Raw genomic sequence first — 13,474 nt, forward strand, 5'->3', positions numbered from 1 at the left:
TGAGAGCAGCCTTGCTGACTGAGAAAATTTTATTTACAGAATTTCTTGCTGGCCTTAGGGCAGGTTACTATAACACAATGGTACAGTATTAAAATCAGCTTAAAAATTGTATTAGAAGGCCAGATTTCTTGCAGGTATTTTGATTTTCTCTTGTAGCCCACAACTTGAATATAGATTCAGAGATAGAAAGGCTATCAGTGGCTATTTGCAGTGACAATGTTCTCCTTCCATTGTATGCTTCAGAATACCAGTTGAGGAGAGTGCTGTTGCCCTCAGGTTTTGCTCAGGGGCTTCCTGTAGGCATCTGGGCTTCGAATCCACGGTGCTGAGATCAAGAATCTAATGCTCTGCTAACTGAGCTATCCTCTACCATATCTGATCCAGATATGATCAGATCTGATTCAGATGGGCTGGTGTTTTGAACCATAGGCCCAAAGGAGAACCTAAGCGAGTGGTTTGATGCAGCGATACTAAAGAAGGATGTCATAAATGCCAGAATGACCAGCTCTAGTGCTTTATTAAAGAAAGGTGTAAACTTACAACACAGCCTGCAGAGCCTCACCGTCTTTACAGACATGGCACAGACACCACAACAGGGAGAGGTTGTCGCGACTTGCCCTCACCCAGGCAAATGTGTATACAGTGGTACCTTGGTTCTCAAACTTAGTCCATTCCAGAAGTCCATTTGACTCCTGAAACCGTTTGAAAACCAAGGCGCAGCTTCCGATTGGCTGCAGGAGCTGCATGTCGGACGTTTGGCTTCCAAAAAAGTGTTTGCAAACCAGAACACTTACTTCTGGGTTTGTGGCATTTAGGAGCCAATTTGTTCACCAAGGTACCACTGCACATTACTTATACAAAGATCAACATACGTCAGCTTGGCCAGAACTTACCATCAGAGGGCATGTGGCAACTATCCAAGGCGTACGAAAAGCTACATTCTCTGGGCCAAGAGCCCAGCATTCCAAGACCCCCAGATAAGCATAGCACCAAAGCAAGTCAATTAGCATATATCCACACAAGTGAATATAAACTTATATATTAGCTCATTCTTATAACTACCAAATAGTTTTAGGATTGTCTTGACTACCAAGATGGAGTCTGCTGGCCTTCTGGGACAGTCTCAGCTTTGGGTCAAGTCAGATGTTCTTACGTGATGCTCCTTGTATGTATAGTTCAACGCTGAAGGGCTGCATCTCAAGTGTGTATGGGCTTGTGTAGGGAAGAGCATTTCAGGGCCAAATTACATGTGATGTTAGCTTGTCCCTCCAAAATAAGAGGGCAAGATTAAGCACACTTGTTTTTAACATGCGACTAACCTCAGTGGTGAGCTCCCAATGCTCGGTCCCTGCTCCTGCCAACCTAGCAGTTCGAAAGCACGTCAAAGTGCAAGTAGATAAATAGGTACCGCTCTGGCGGGAAGGTAAACGGCGTTTCCGTGCACTGCTCTGGTTCGCCAGAAGCGGCTTAGTCATGCTGGCCACATGACCTGGAAGCTGTACGCCGGCTCCCACTGCCAATAAAGCGAGATGGATGCCACAACCCCAGAGTCAGCCACGACTGGACCTAACTGTTAGGGGTCCCTTTACCTTTAACCTCAGTAGAGCTCTTATTTCTGTCACAACCATTAAGCAGCATATCTCTTTAAGTAAACAGGTAACTTAAATAATAACAAAATATTCCATTATAACTACATGGTGTTGAAAGCACTGAAGAACACATTTTTTTCAGGGGTATATTTTTAATTATTTAGCTCATGTTGGTTCTCCTGTGCTACTTCTAAGCCTTATATCAGTACCCCCTACCTGAGCATCATTCACTTGCTCTTTTAGTTGCTTGGATAGTTTCTGTTTTGAGAGTTATCATGCATAATATCCTTTTGGATTGGGAGAAGTATTCATTTTATTGAGGTGATAAAATTTATACACCACTCGATTGTAAGAACCCTAAACCTTAACAATAACTAAAAAGAACCCGGCTACCCCGACAATAAATGTCTACAACAGGAAAGCTGAAACTGTGTATAGGAGTTGAAACTCTACATACAAGTTGAATTAAATGCAATCCTTTGATATTTATCTTTCAAAGTGTTTCTCTGCTGAAGAATCTACCTGAAGATAAACTGACAAAGATTATAGACTGCTTGGAAGTGGTAAGTAGTTTTATACCCAGTGGCCCGGGCTTCCAATGAGATCTCTTATATTCTGTTTTAAAGCTTCAGGAAAAATCCTATATGACAGACAGCAGTTAACCTGGGATTACGTGGTATAAAATAATGTGTTGTAGATTCACATCCACTTTAAGTAACTGGCAGAATCCAGCTGGTGCCCTTGTGCTCTACCAAAGGGCATTTGATCCTGCAGTGCCTCTGGAAAATCAGCTCCAGAGAGTTGAGGGGACCCTCAGGAAGAGGATAGAAAGTGGGCCACACTTTCAGTAGAAGGTGGCATGGGGGGTCAGGGGAAGGGAAGATTGGAAAAATACTCCTCTTCTGTTAGTGGATGCTTCCATTGGATCAAAAACCTTTTGATCAAGAGTTCAAGGGCACTAACTGGTTGTGCTCTCATTGCCGCATGGGAAATGGGCAGATTTTGCTGTCTGTTCCTATATATATTTACTCAGGGGTTGGGGACACACTCCCTAATAAGCAGGTATAGAACAGTAGGCCAAGTGGCTGAACTTTAACTAAAATCACCAAATATTCCAGAAGAGCAAGACTATGTCCTACTTGTGGCACTGGAAAGTCAGCATGTTAGTAGGACAGCTAAGCCTAGTTAGTTATGATAATTTTCTATTCGCAGAGCTGTTGTTTTTATGTTGGGGAATATTTCAAAAATTGCAGTTGCACAAAGAAGTGATGATTGACGGTGTGGGAAATCTGTTTTTAGCTGACTGTAGTGTGGTCACAAAAATGACCATATTAATGGGCTTCTGTTTCTCAGACAGTGACCACATCCACATCATATATCAAGAGCAGTGCAGCACAATTTAAATAATAATAATAATAATAATATTTATTTATTTATTTATTTATTCATACATACATACATACATACATACATACATACATACCCCACCCATCTGGCTAGGTTTCCCCAGCCATTCTGGGTGGCTTCCAACAAAATATTAAAATATAATAATTCATCAAATATTAAAAGCTTCCCTAAACAGGGCTGCCTTCAGACGTCTTCTAAAAGTCAGATAGTAGTTTATTTCTTTGACATCTGAACTAACAGAACTGTACAACAGGGGCAAAGCAACTGCTTATATACATTTCTGAAGGCCTGGGCCACTCCCACTCCACAGAGCGGGCAGGCGCCACCACCGAGAAGGCCCTCTGCCAGGTTCCTGGTTTTATTTTTTATATATATAAGATATTTATTGAGATTTTACAAAAACATAAGTTTACAAAATAGAAAAAAGTCATATAGAAAGAAAAAGATAAAAAAAGAGAACATACAAAAATACATAAAAAAGAAAAAAGAAGAATAAAAATACAAAATACAAAAAACAAATAGATAAAAAAGAATTAAAAACAAATCCGTTTTTTGTAACTTTAAACTCATTAGCTTGTTTCCTTGGCCTCCTCACACCTCCCCTTTTTGTATTCCCATTTAAATAATCAAATCAGCAAATCCTTACCCTCTTTTGTTTATCTTAACTCTATATCTTAACATATTATAACTCTATATTTTCATCCATTATCAATTCATTTTTGCATATTCTTATTAACTTTGTTGCTAATGCCACTTATTTTCAATCCAACATCATTTTAACATTCATTAATTTTACAGTGTTTCTGGAGATAGTCTTTAAATTTCTTCCAGTCTTCTTCCACCAACTCTTCTCCCAGGTCTCGGATTCTGCCAGTCATTTCCGGTTCCTGGTTTTAAACTATCATGGCTATGGTTCCTGGTTTTAAACTATCATCCCAAAGAATCATGGGAACCGCAGTTTGTTAAGAGTTGTTCCCCTCAAAATGCTTCAGTTCCCAGAATGGTTTAGCAATCAATCCTTCTTCCCAGGGAATTCTGGGAACCATAGCTTTGTGTGGGGAATAGGGGTTTCCTAACCACTCTGAGCACCGTTAACAAGCTACAGTTCCCAGGATTCCACAAAGCTAAAGTGGAATTCTGCTGTTTTAAATGTATCGCAAGGATGCGGTCAGTAACACCCGCAAATCACATCGCTTGCCGCGAGAAGCATGTGGATTTTGCTGTTCCAAGAAGACTTTGTGCGTGCGAGCCCCAAGGAGCGCTTAAAATAGCTCTTGACATTATGGCAATTATCTGTAACGAAATACTTGCTGTGATGAAACTTATGGAAGTCAGCCTTTCCTCCTCTGTCTATCAAGTAACCAGAATTAATGGAGTAGCGATAGTGACTGATAAAAACTGTACAGAGCTGTCTAGAACAAATGCTAGATTTTTCTCTACACTGCTCAGTTTTCCTTCTTTGGTTATAAAAATATAACGATGATCTTGCAACTGGAATAATTATTTGAAACCTAAAATTATTAGTAGGGTTTTTATTTCTTTGCTCTTGCTTATGTATTTGTCATTGTAAATGAGCAGGCAGTTTTATGTGTGAACAGCTCTGGGCATATTGGTTTAATGCACACTTTATGGCATTGCAAGTATATGGCTTTATTCTCCGGTAGAACAAATGAGCAGGAAATGGATCTCATTTAGCGCTTTATATCTCCAATCCTGAATCCCATTTACTTGGAAGTAAATGTGCCGTTTAATTTCAGTGGAACTTATTTCTGCAGAAGAGTGTTGCAGAGTGATTTGGCGAGGATTAGGAAATGTAATTTGAGAGACATTTAAAATATTTTGAGCAGGATCCGTGCTCAGCCTTTGTCTGATCATCGATACCTGCCTCCCCCTCTTTCCTTTCTTTCCCTTTTTTTGCTAATGCCTAAGCATGAGCGATCTGAATTTCTTCCAAAGTTCACAACGCACTCCTTCCATTTGACAACACCTCCATCGGAACAATAGTCTGGCACAGACTGTTTGTAGGGCTGGCCAGATCACACAAACAGCCCTAACAATATTGGCGGTTCTGAATACTTTTTAGGGAAGTTGAAGTGTGGGTGGGCTCCCACCAGGCAAGACACAGTGATAACAGCAAGAACTTTTATGGAACCAACAGAACTGGACAACAGGGGCAAATCAACTGGTTATATACATTTCTGAAGGCCTGGGCCACTCCCACTCCCAACGTGATTGGCTGTCTAGACTGCCAAGCTGCAAATCATAACTCAGAGTTTAAGGGCCAATGGCAGAGGCCCAAATCCTAAAATGTTATGTGATTGGATATCATGTATCCAATCAGAACACAGGGGCTCAGAATCCTTAGTGCGGACTCAAGCTCAGGCAAACACAGACCACTAAATACATAGCAGAAGTCATGGCAGTTCTTGTGGCCTGAGATTTTTGAAAGAGGAGCAAAACATGGGTGTATAATAATGATAACAGTAGTCACCTCACCTTTCTGTAGCTGCTTTGTATTGGTGGAAGGGTTGTGGCTGGGTGGTAGAGCATCTGCACTCTAGGGCTGGGTGATATCTGGTCCTCAACATCATGCTATATCACCAGCTGAGCATTGTGATATACTGATATATCGCAATGTCTGAAATAAGGATGGAGCTATGTGGAGGCATTGGCTGGCTTCACGGTTGCTCCTACATTGTGATATTTGCCGGCGCCTGCTCTTGTGATTGAATGGGACGCGGGTGGCGCTGTGGGTTAAACCTCAGCGCCTAGGACTTGCTGATCGCATGGTCGGCGGTTCGAATCCCAGCGGCGGGGTGCGCTCCCGTTGCTCGGTCCCAGCGCCTGCCAACCTAGCAGTTCGAAAGCACCCCCGGGTGCAAATAGATAAATAGGGACCGCTTACTAGCGGGAAGGTAAACGGCGTTTCCATGTGCGGCTCTGGCTCGCCAGAGTAGCTTCGTCACACTGGCCACATGACCCGGAAGTGTCTGCAGACAGCGCTGGCTCCCGGCCTCTAGAGTGAGATGAGCACACAACCCTAGAGTCTGTCAAGACTGGCCCGTATGGGCAGGGGTACCTTTACCTTTACCTGCTCTTGTGATTCACTGCCCCCTGCAAGAAGCAGGGGAGAGCTGTGCTGGCAGAGTTAACAGGGGCTGCAGGAATCAAAAGGAGCATTGATTGGCTTCACATTTTCCCCCACATTGTGATTTTTTGCATAGCGCACATACACACACCATGATTCGCAATATATTGCCAGGTCAAAAATTATGAAACCAATATCACAATATGGGCTTCAAACCAGTTTTGGACGATATATCACCCACCCCTTCTGCACTGCATACAGAAAGTTCAATCCCTGGCATCCCCAGATATAGTCAGGAGATAACCCTGCCTGAAACCCTAGGCAGTTGCTGCCAGTCTGTGTTGACAGTACTGAGCTAGATGGACCAGAGGTTTGAATCAGTGCAAAGCAGCTGTAAGGCAGCCTTCACCAATCGGGTGCCCTCCAGATGTTCAGAACTACAATTCCCATTAGCCACTGCCAGAGCAGCCATGTTGGCCAGGGCTGGTGGTAGTTATAGCCCCAAAGAAATAATCTGAGATGCTACCTATTCGTATTAGTGAGCTACTGAGCTGTTTGGATGCAGAATAAATATCCCATTTACTGCTTCTGTCAACTTCATGTGCCATTTTTCTCAATGCGGCTGCATTTGAGCTGAGGCCAAAACAAGCTCATACTGTCTGTTTGCCTAGACACACATTTTTGCCACTGTATTTCTCTTACACCTCCACTTTGAAGGTTTCCAGGGATGGCAGCCAACGATGACTCAGGTTCTTATTTAAAGGTTGACTTTTAAAGGTAACAAGGCAGGAGGGGATAATGCTAATGAAGGGTGAGATTTTTCAGAGAGGAGAGAAGCGTCTGCCAGGAAGGAGGAAGTAGTCTGGATGAATCTTTGTGGGGTGCTACATAATAGCATTTGGAGTCTGGGGGAAGAAAGGAAAGCTCTTATCCCCACTGCCATCACACTGCATTTAGAAAACTGGTGCACTCTGGCTTCCTATGAGTATCTGGTCAAGCCACAGTGAGAACAGGATGTTGAGCCAGCAGTGCCCTTCGTATGCAATTCCCCTACATAATAGGCTGCCCTGCATACTGTATTTTTCACTCCATAAGACACACCTGACCATAAGACTCACCTAGTTTTTAGAGGAGGAAAACAAGAAAAAAAATATTCTGAAAGGAACAGTGGATGTATGATTTTTGTGGTTCATGCTGTGGCCACAGACATGATATGTGATTTGACGGTGAGTTTGGGGTAGCCCAGTGCAAAAATCCTGAGGATCCATGTGGATCCGTGCTTTGTAACCACATTTTTTGTGCCATTGTGGCCCCACAAAACAGTGGATGTGTGATTTTTTTGGTGCAGGCTGTAGCCATGGACATGCTATGTGATCTGATGGTGAATTTGGGGTGACCCAATGCAAAAATCCTGAGGTTCCATGTGCTTTTACCTCCCCTCTCCCAGGCAGCCTCCTTTATCACTAGCGTCCCTTATCTCCCTCCTGATCGCTTGCCAATCAGCGGTTTCGTTTCAACACCCCCTTCCCTCTTTCTAAAAAATAAAAAGCACAATCTGCTTTTCGCCCCTGGGCAATTCAGCTCCAGGGACCACACATTCGCTCCATAAGACGCACAGACATTTCCCCTTACTTTTTAGGAGGAAAAAAGTGCATCTTATGGAGCGAAAAATACAGTGATTTGCCCCAGGTCACACCCTGCCCAGCTACACCTCCCTAACCTTTAAGTCTCAGTGGTATGGCTACAATGCAGAAGAATAGCATCTTGCTGCAAAGAAAATGCAGGCTGTTGGGCTGGATGCTTGATCCTTGTCCAGCCGCCACTATCAGCAGCTGTAGCCTCTTCCGAATTTGCATGATCTTACCTCCTCAGAAGCATTCTCTTGCCCAGTTGCAGGAAGTCTGCAAGGAAGTTTGCAGTTATGTAACACTGGGATTATCCTTGCTTGAAAGGTGTATACCCCAATCCACCTGTGCCTTAAACAGACTGAATAATTCAACCTTTTTATCTGACTCTGAACTGTAGGGATCGGTACGAATTTAAATAATTGTCTATATTAAAACCTACACGCTTGACAATGTTCTGTAAAATGCTGGTGTGTCCCCCCCCCCTTTCGGCCCCTGGAAGGCTCTGAATGGGTTGCTACATCCTCTTATAATCTGCATTATTTCTGTCCCCTAGGAATACTATGACAAAGGTGATTATGTTATTCGGGAGGGAGAGGAAGGAAGCACCTTCTTTGTTATATCCAAAGGGAAGGTAAGTTGCCACTGAAAATGCACAGGTATATTTGCCAAAGGGTAGGAGCATGAAGGTTTGTTTGGTTGCAATCACAACAGATGACTATTCTGCCCCTTCCAAGGACGTGAGTGATACTGAAATGAAGGTCACAGTTAGGGGAAGAAGAGAATTTGGTTTATTCTTCCTTTTTAAGCCAACCAATCAAATTTGCAGCTTGTGCACCAATAATACACAGATTTTAAACATAATTATCCTTTGGATTTCTGTGAATTCTGCGACACACTTTTCTGCTCGAAGAGTCTACCAAAGAACATAAAAATGTGTGTTTTAGGATGAAATAGTTGTAGAAATGAATACTTAAAATATGCTCAGGAAGTGACGATTTTAGGCACATGCACATCAGGCCAAACCTGGAAATGACCCCAAAAGTCACACAAACATCACAAAAAGGGGTGGAACAGGGCAGAATGCGGTGGGGTGGGACGACACAGGAGCAGAGCATTTTAAAGCTTTTCCCCATGGTGTTTCAAAGATACGCGATTTCACCTAGGGGCAGTGCCTTGGAACATAACCCCCACACAAATTAGTAGTTGGCTGTATTTGAAATACATATATTAAATACACATGTATAAAATATGTATTCAAATATGTATGTTGTGGTAAAATATACATTTGCATGCTTTTTTTTAAGACAACAAACAATACAAGCAACATATTCTCATGACCACTGTTCCTTGTGCATTTTTCTAATCTATGGGTTGTGCTGAAGAAGATTCCAGCGAAACAATCAGATTATCCAGGATCACAGGATCACTGTCCTACATTGTTATTCACTTACTACTTCGGCACCATGAACACCTAAAAAAAGTTTTACCACTTAGCCCACAGGATAGCATCTATTACTTTGTTTCAACCATAGACTTATTATACTTCTACGGACTTTCAAAGATTGACAGACGTGTGTTCATTTGATTTCAAATATATTAGAGAATTTACAAGTGTACACATTTTGTTTTTGTTGTACTAAATCATGTATATTATGCAATAAGAATTGCAGTGCTTTCTAGTATACTGGTCTCCGTGTTGCTTGTATTGTTTGTTGTGTTAAGTTTGCAACACAGGGGTTCGTTGTTCTGTATTGCTTTTTTTAAGGGCTGTGTATGGAGCTGCCCTTGAATGTGAATCAGAAACTTCAATTAGTCCAAAATGCAGCAGCCAGAATATCAGCTGGGGTTCCATTTAGATATCACATAACCCCATTTTTAAAACAGCTCCATTGTTGCCAGTTCGTTTCTGACCTGATTTAAGGCCAGAAAGATCCCCTCCTCTGCTCCTTAGACCTTATTGGGTGCTGAGATCAGCAGAGGGGGCCCTCTTGGAAGTTGCTCCACCCCCAGAGACTTGGGAGGTTGCCCAGGAAAGGGTCTTCCTGGTGGTGGCCCCTAAGCTGTGGAGTTCCTTCCTCACAGAGGTGTGTCTGGCACCTTCACTGTACAGCTTCCAGCTAATGATGAAGATGCACCTCTTTACCTTGTTTTTTGACACTTGAGGAGTATATTTTAGGACCCACTTTATTTGGGGAGTTGCAAGTTATTTTAAACTGTTTTTAATATTATGTTTTAATGTTGTAACCCACCCTGGGACCTTGGGGTGTAGGGTCGGTAATCAATAATAACAACAAGTGCTGGATGGCAAAGTGAAAATACAGCTGTATGTGCCCAAGGTTTTAGGTATGCCCAAGATAACTGTGGGTTAAACCACAGAGCCTAGGGCTTGCTGATCAGAAGGTCTGCGGTTTGAATCCCCGTGACAGGGTGAGCTCCTGTTGTTCGGTCCCTGCTCCTGCCAACCTAGCAGTTTGAAAGCATGTCAAAGTGCAAGTAGATAAATAGGTACCACTCCAGCGGGAAGGTAAACGGCATTTCTGTGCACTGCTCTGGTTCGCCAGAAGCGGCTTAGTCATGCTGGCCACATGACCCGGAAGCTGTACGCCGGCTCCCTCGGCCAATAAAGCGAGATGAGCGCCGCAACCCCAGAGTCATCTGTGACTGGACCTAATGGTCAGGGGTTCCTTTACCTTTTAAGATAACTGTGGAGTCCAGCCAAAGCCTTCAAAAGCTTCATTTGAAAAACAGAACAAAATATTTCCTTTTTTTATGCAGAGGGCGAAGGGACTTAATCAAAAAACATTTATGTGTTAACTATTGGGGAACGAGCAGCTCTGCCGACATGCCGGAATAGACACAGATGGCGCATTACCAGTTGGCAAGCGCCAGGGATAAACACGTCTGCAGTTCGCTCAGAGAAAGCAAGCAAATATGTGCTGGCAGGAATCAGTCTGTGTTGGGCACATCTCAGGCAATTTGCTTATTGAATCTGGGAGCTGGCAAATCTGGGAATGGATTGGGCTTCCTGCAAGATATTTCATCGTGTTGTGTTCAGTGGGTTCCAATCTACAATCAAATGCTGTTGTTTTTTTAAAAGGGGGGACTAGGGAACCTGTGTCGTTTCAGGTGCTGATGAACTCTTATCAGCCTCAGTCAGCATGGGTGATAGCAGACGGATGGCGAATAGGACCCTAAAGGCAGCAGTCCGATTGGTCCTAGAACAATAGGATTCAGAATGCAGCAGTCTGATTGGTCCTAGAACAATAGGATTCAGAATGCAGCAGTCTAATTATTAGATGTTTTGCAATATATAGTTGCAATACATAATTACGACGTAACAACAGTAGTCATAAACAATAAATAAAACATCAGGAAATGCACAACCACAGTTTCCACATAAATCATAATAAGATCTAAATTACAGATACCAAAAATTAATCGCAATAACAGCAACAACCCCAGCCCGACAAAGAACTCTAAACAATAGCTCAGTTCAAGAATGGTGGTTCTTGTTGATAAACTAGGATGATAAATTGTATGGGTGATGAAACAACTGTGGCCACATTCATGCCACATATTTAAAGCACAATAGCAGCACTTCGCTTCCCTCCCAAAATCTGGGAGCTTTAGTTTGTTAAGGGTGCTGTGAGTTGTGAAGAGAGCGTTGTTTCCCTCACAGAACTTCAATTCCCAAAGTGGTTTAACTCTCAACCCTGCTTCACAAGGAGTTCTGGGAATTGTAGCTCTGTGAGGAGAATAGAGGTCTCCTAACAACTCTCTGCATCCTGAACAAACTACAACTCCCAGGATTCTTTGGGGGAAGCCACGACTGTTTAAAGTGCTACCGTGGTGCTTTAAATGTATGGTGTGAACGTGGCCTTGGTATCATTGTATTTGCGTTTGACAAGTGATTGTGTAACATGTAGCCCTCCAAATCCTAGGTTAAGGTGACCCAAACTGCAGAAGGTCAGACACAGTCTCAGCTCATTAAAACGCTGCAGAAAGGAGATTACTTTGGGGAAAAGGCCCTCATCAGGTGAGTTGAAAATTACATTTTAAAAGCGCTAGCATTTGTCGGGATTTCAAGCCAAAAGCCAGAGCCTCCAGCTCTTCTCTTAGTCCAGAGGAATTTGGCCACCCTCCAGGTGCCCGGCTTGAATCCTTGTTTACCTCCCCTGCCAGCGCCTGCCGGCAAGATCAAGGGAGGTCTCTTCGGCGATTCTCCTCAACGTGAAGGAGAACACACCACCACTCCTCCCCCAGGGAGGGGGAATGAGACAGACAGAAATATATCTACATGTCTTTATTTCTGTCTTTCAGCAGTACAGAGAAAACATGTCTGCACACTCTGCTTCCCCACTGCAGAGAGAGAATAAACTCCTCCCATGTACTTCCAGTACAGGGTCATGTGCTGCTCTGAGGTAACATCCGGCTCTCAGAGCACTTTACAGACAGTCCCAGTTTCCCACGGGACAATCCAATAACATCAGTTTCCTGTTTACCATTCCAGCCACCTGGTGCTTGCTTCTGCATTGCTCCTTTTTCGTAACATCCTCCCCCAAAAGAATCAATGCGTGTTGCAGCAAGCAAAGCATTATCCAGAGAAGAAAACAAACAGTTGTTATACACATAACACTCCCCTGTTGTTTCAGTTCCACCCTTGGAACTCCCCGCCACTGGTTTCCCCAGTGTACCTCTCTGGTTGTCTGGTTTCCAAGGAATGAGCGCATCTGCACTACCTTGGCTAGCAACTCTCTGTTGTGTCTTTGTCTCTGACTTAGACACGGCTCCAACCTGTCCTTGGTTGTTTACAACAGCAACACATGCAACAGCTAAGTTAGCAAACTCTTTTGAGTACCTCTTGGGTGGTTGACCCTTTGTAACTCTCTCAGACCTACGTATGAGGTGCTGATCCTCTCTGCTCACTGGTCCAGTCTCAGGACTCTTTGGAGAACTAGTTCCAATGGTAAACAGTGGTTCATCCTTCAGTTGTGAAGGCCTATCTATTGTGTGAGACTTCCTCTCAATGACTGTGACAACTGAGCTCTCCGAGCTATCAGTGTCATCACTTTCTGTACAGCTGAAATCAGTGAAATCATCATCATCTGAATCGTCCTCAGTGGGAAATGTGTGTACTATCACTCTCTCCTGTTCAGGAGCACTCTCTAGAAATTTTGTGAGAATCACCTGACCAGATTCAGACAAAATTACTCTGTAGAGACCCTTTTCATACCCCACAAAAATGCCTCTGGCATTCTTTACTCCACCTGGAGCTTCTGTTCTCACATGAGACCCAAACACCTTGAAATGGGCAACAGAAGGTTTTCTGTGGAACAGTTTCTCAAAAGGAGAACTTCCCAACTCTCTCGAAACCTTTCTCACTTTCGTATAACAGTACGACATCAGAGACTCGGCCCAGTACTCATGTGGCAGATGTGAACTAAGCAATTGCGCTTCCATCCCCTTTTGCAATTCTCTGTTCACCCGTACACAGACACCCCTGTTCCACGCTTCCGCTGAAACAGAAACCTTGTGTCTTATTCCCTTCTTCTGCAGGAACCTCTGGAAATCCTGTAAAAGAAAAATCTGCTTCTCATCTGTGAATAGACAATCAATGTTAGCATCATGCATACTCTTAACTTTGTCACAAAACTCCTGAAACCTCTCTAAGGCTTCATTTGGCTTTCTCAGCACATAAACCCAGACATAGTTAGAGAAATGATCCACACACACAAGATAATATCTTGCATTGCCTCTAGATG

At 43.3% G+C, this 13,474-nt stretch overlaps 1 protein-coding gene across 1 annotated transcript in view; it reads left to right on the forward strand.

Annotated features, from left to right (window-relative positions):
- PRKG2 (protein kinase cGMP-dependent 2) overlaps positions 1 to 13,474 on the forward strand; it is a 70,991-nt gene that overhangs the window by 32,896 nt on the left and 24,621 nt on the right. The window contains exons 6-8 of the mRNA XM_053404311.1: positions 2,089 to 2,152; positions 8,266 to 8,343; positions 11,654 to 11,748. Coding sequence (XP_053260286.1) covers positions 2,089 to 2,152; positions 8,266 to 8,343; positions 11,654 to 11,748 — 237 coding nt within the window. The remainder of the gene's footprint in view (positions 1 to 2,088; positions 2,153 to 8,265; positions 8,344 to 11,653; positions 11,749 to 13,474) is intronic.

This window comes from Podarcis raffonei, chromosome 9 (assembly GCF_027172205.1).
Source record: "Podarcis raffonei isolate rPodRaf1 chromosome 9, rPodRaf1.pri, whole genome shotgun sequence".
NCBI classification, from domain to species: domain Eukaryota; kingdom Metazoa; phylum Chordata; class Lepidosauria; order Squamata; family Lacertidae; genus Podarcis; species Podarcis raffonei.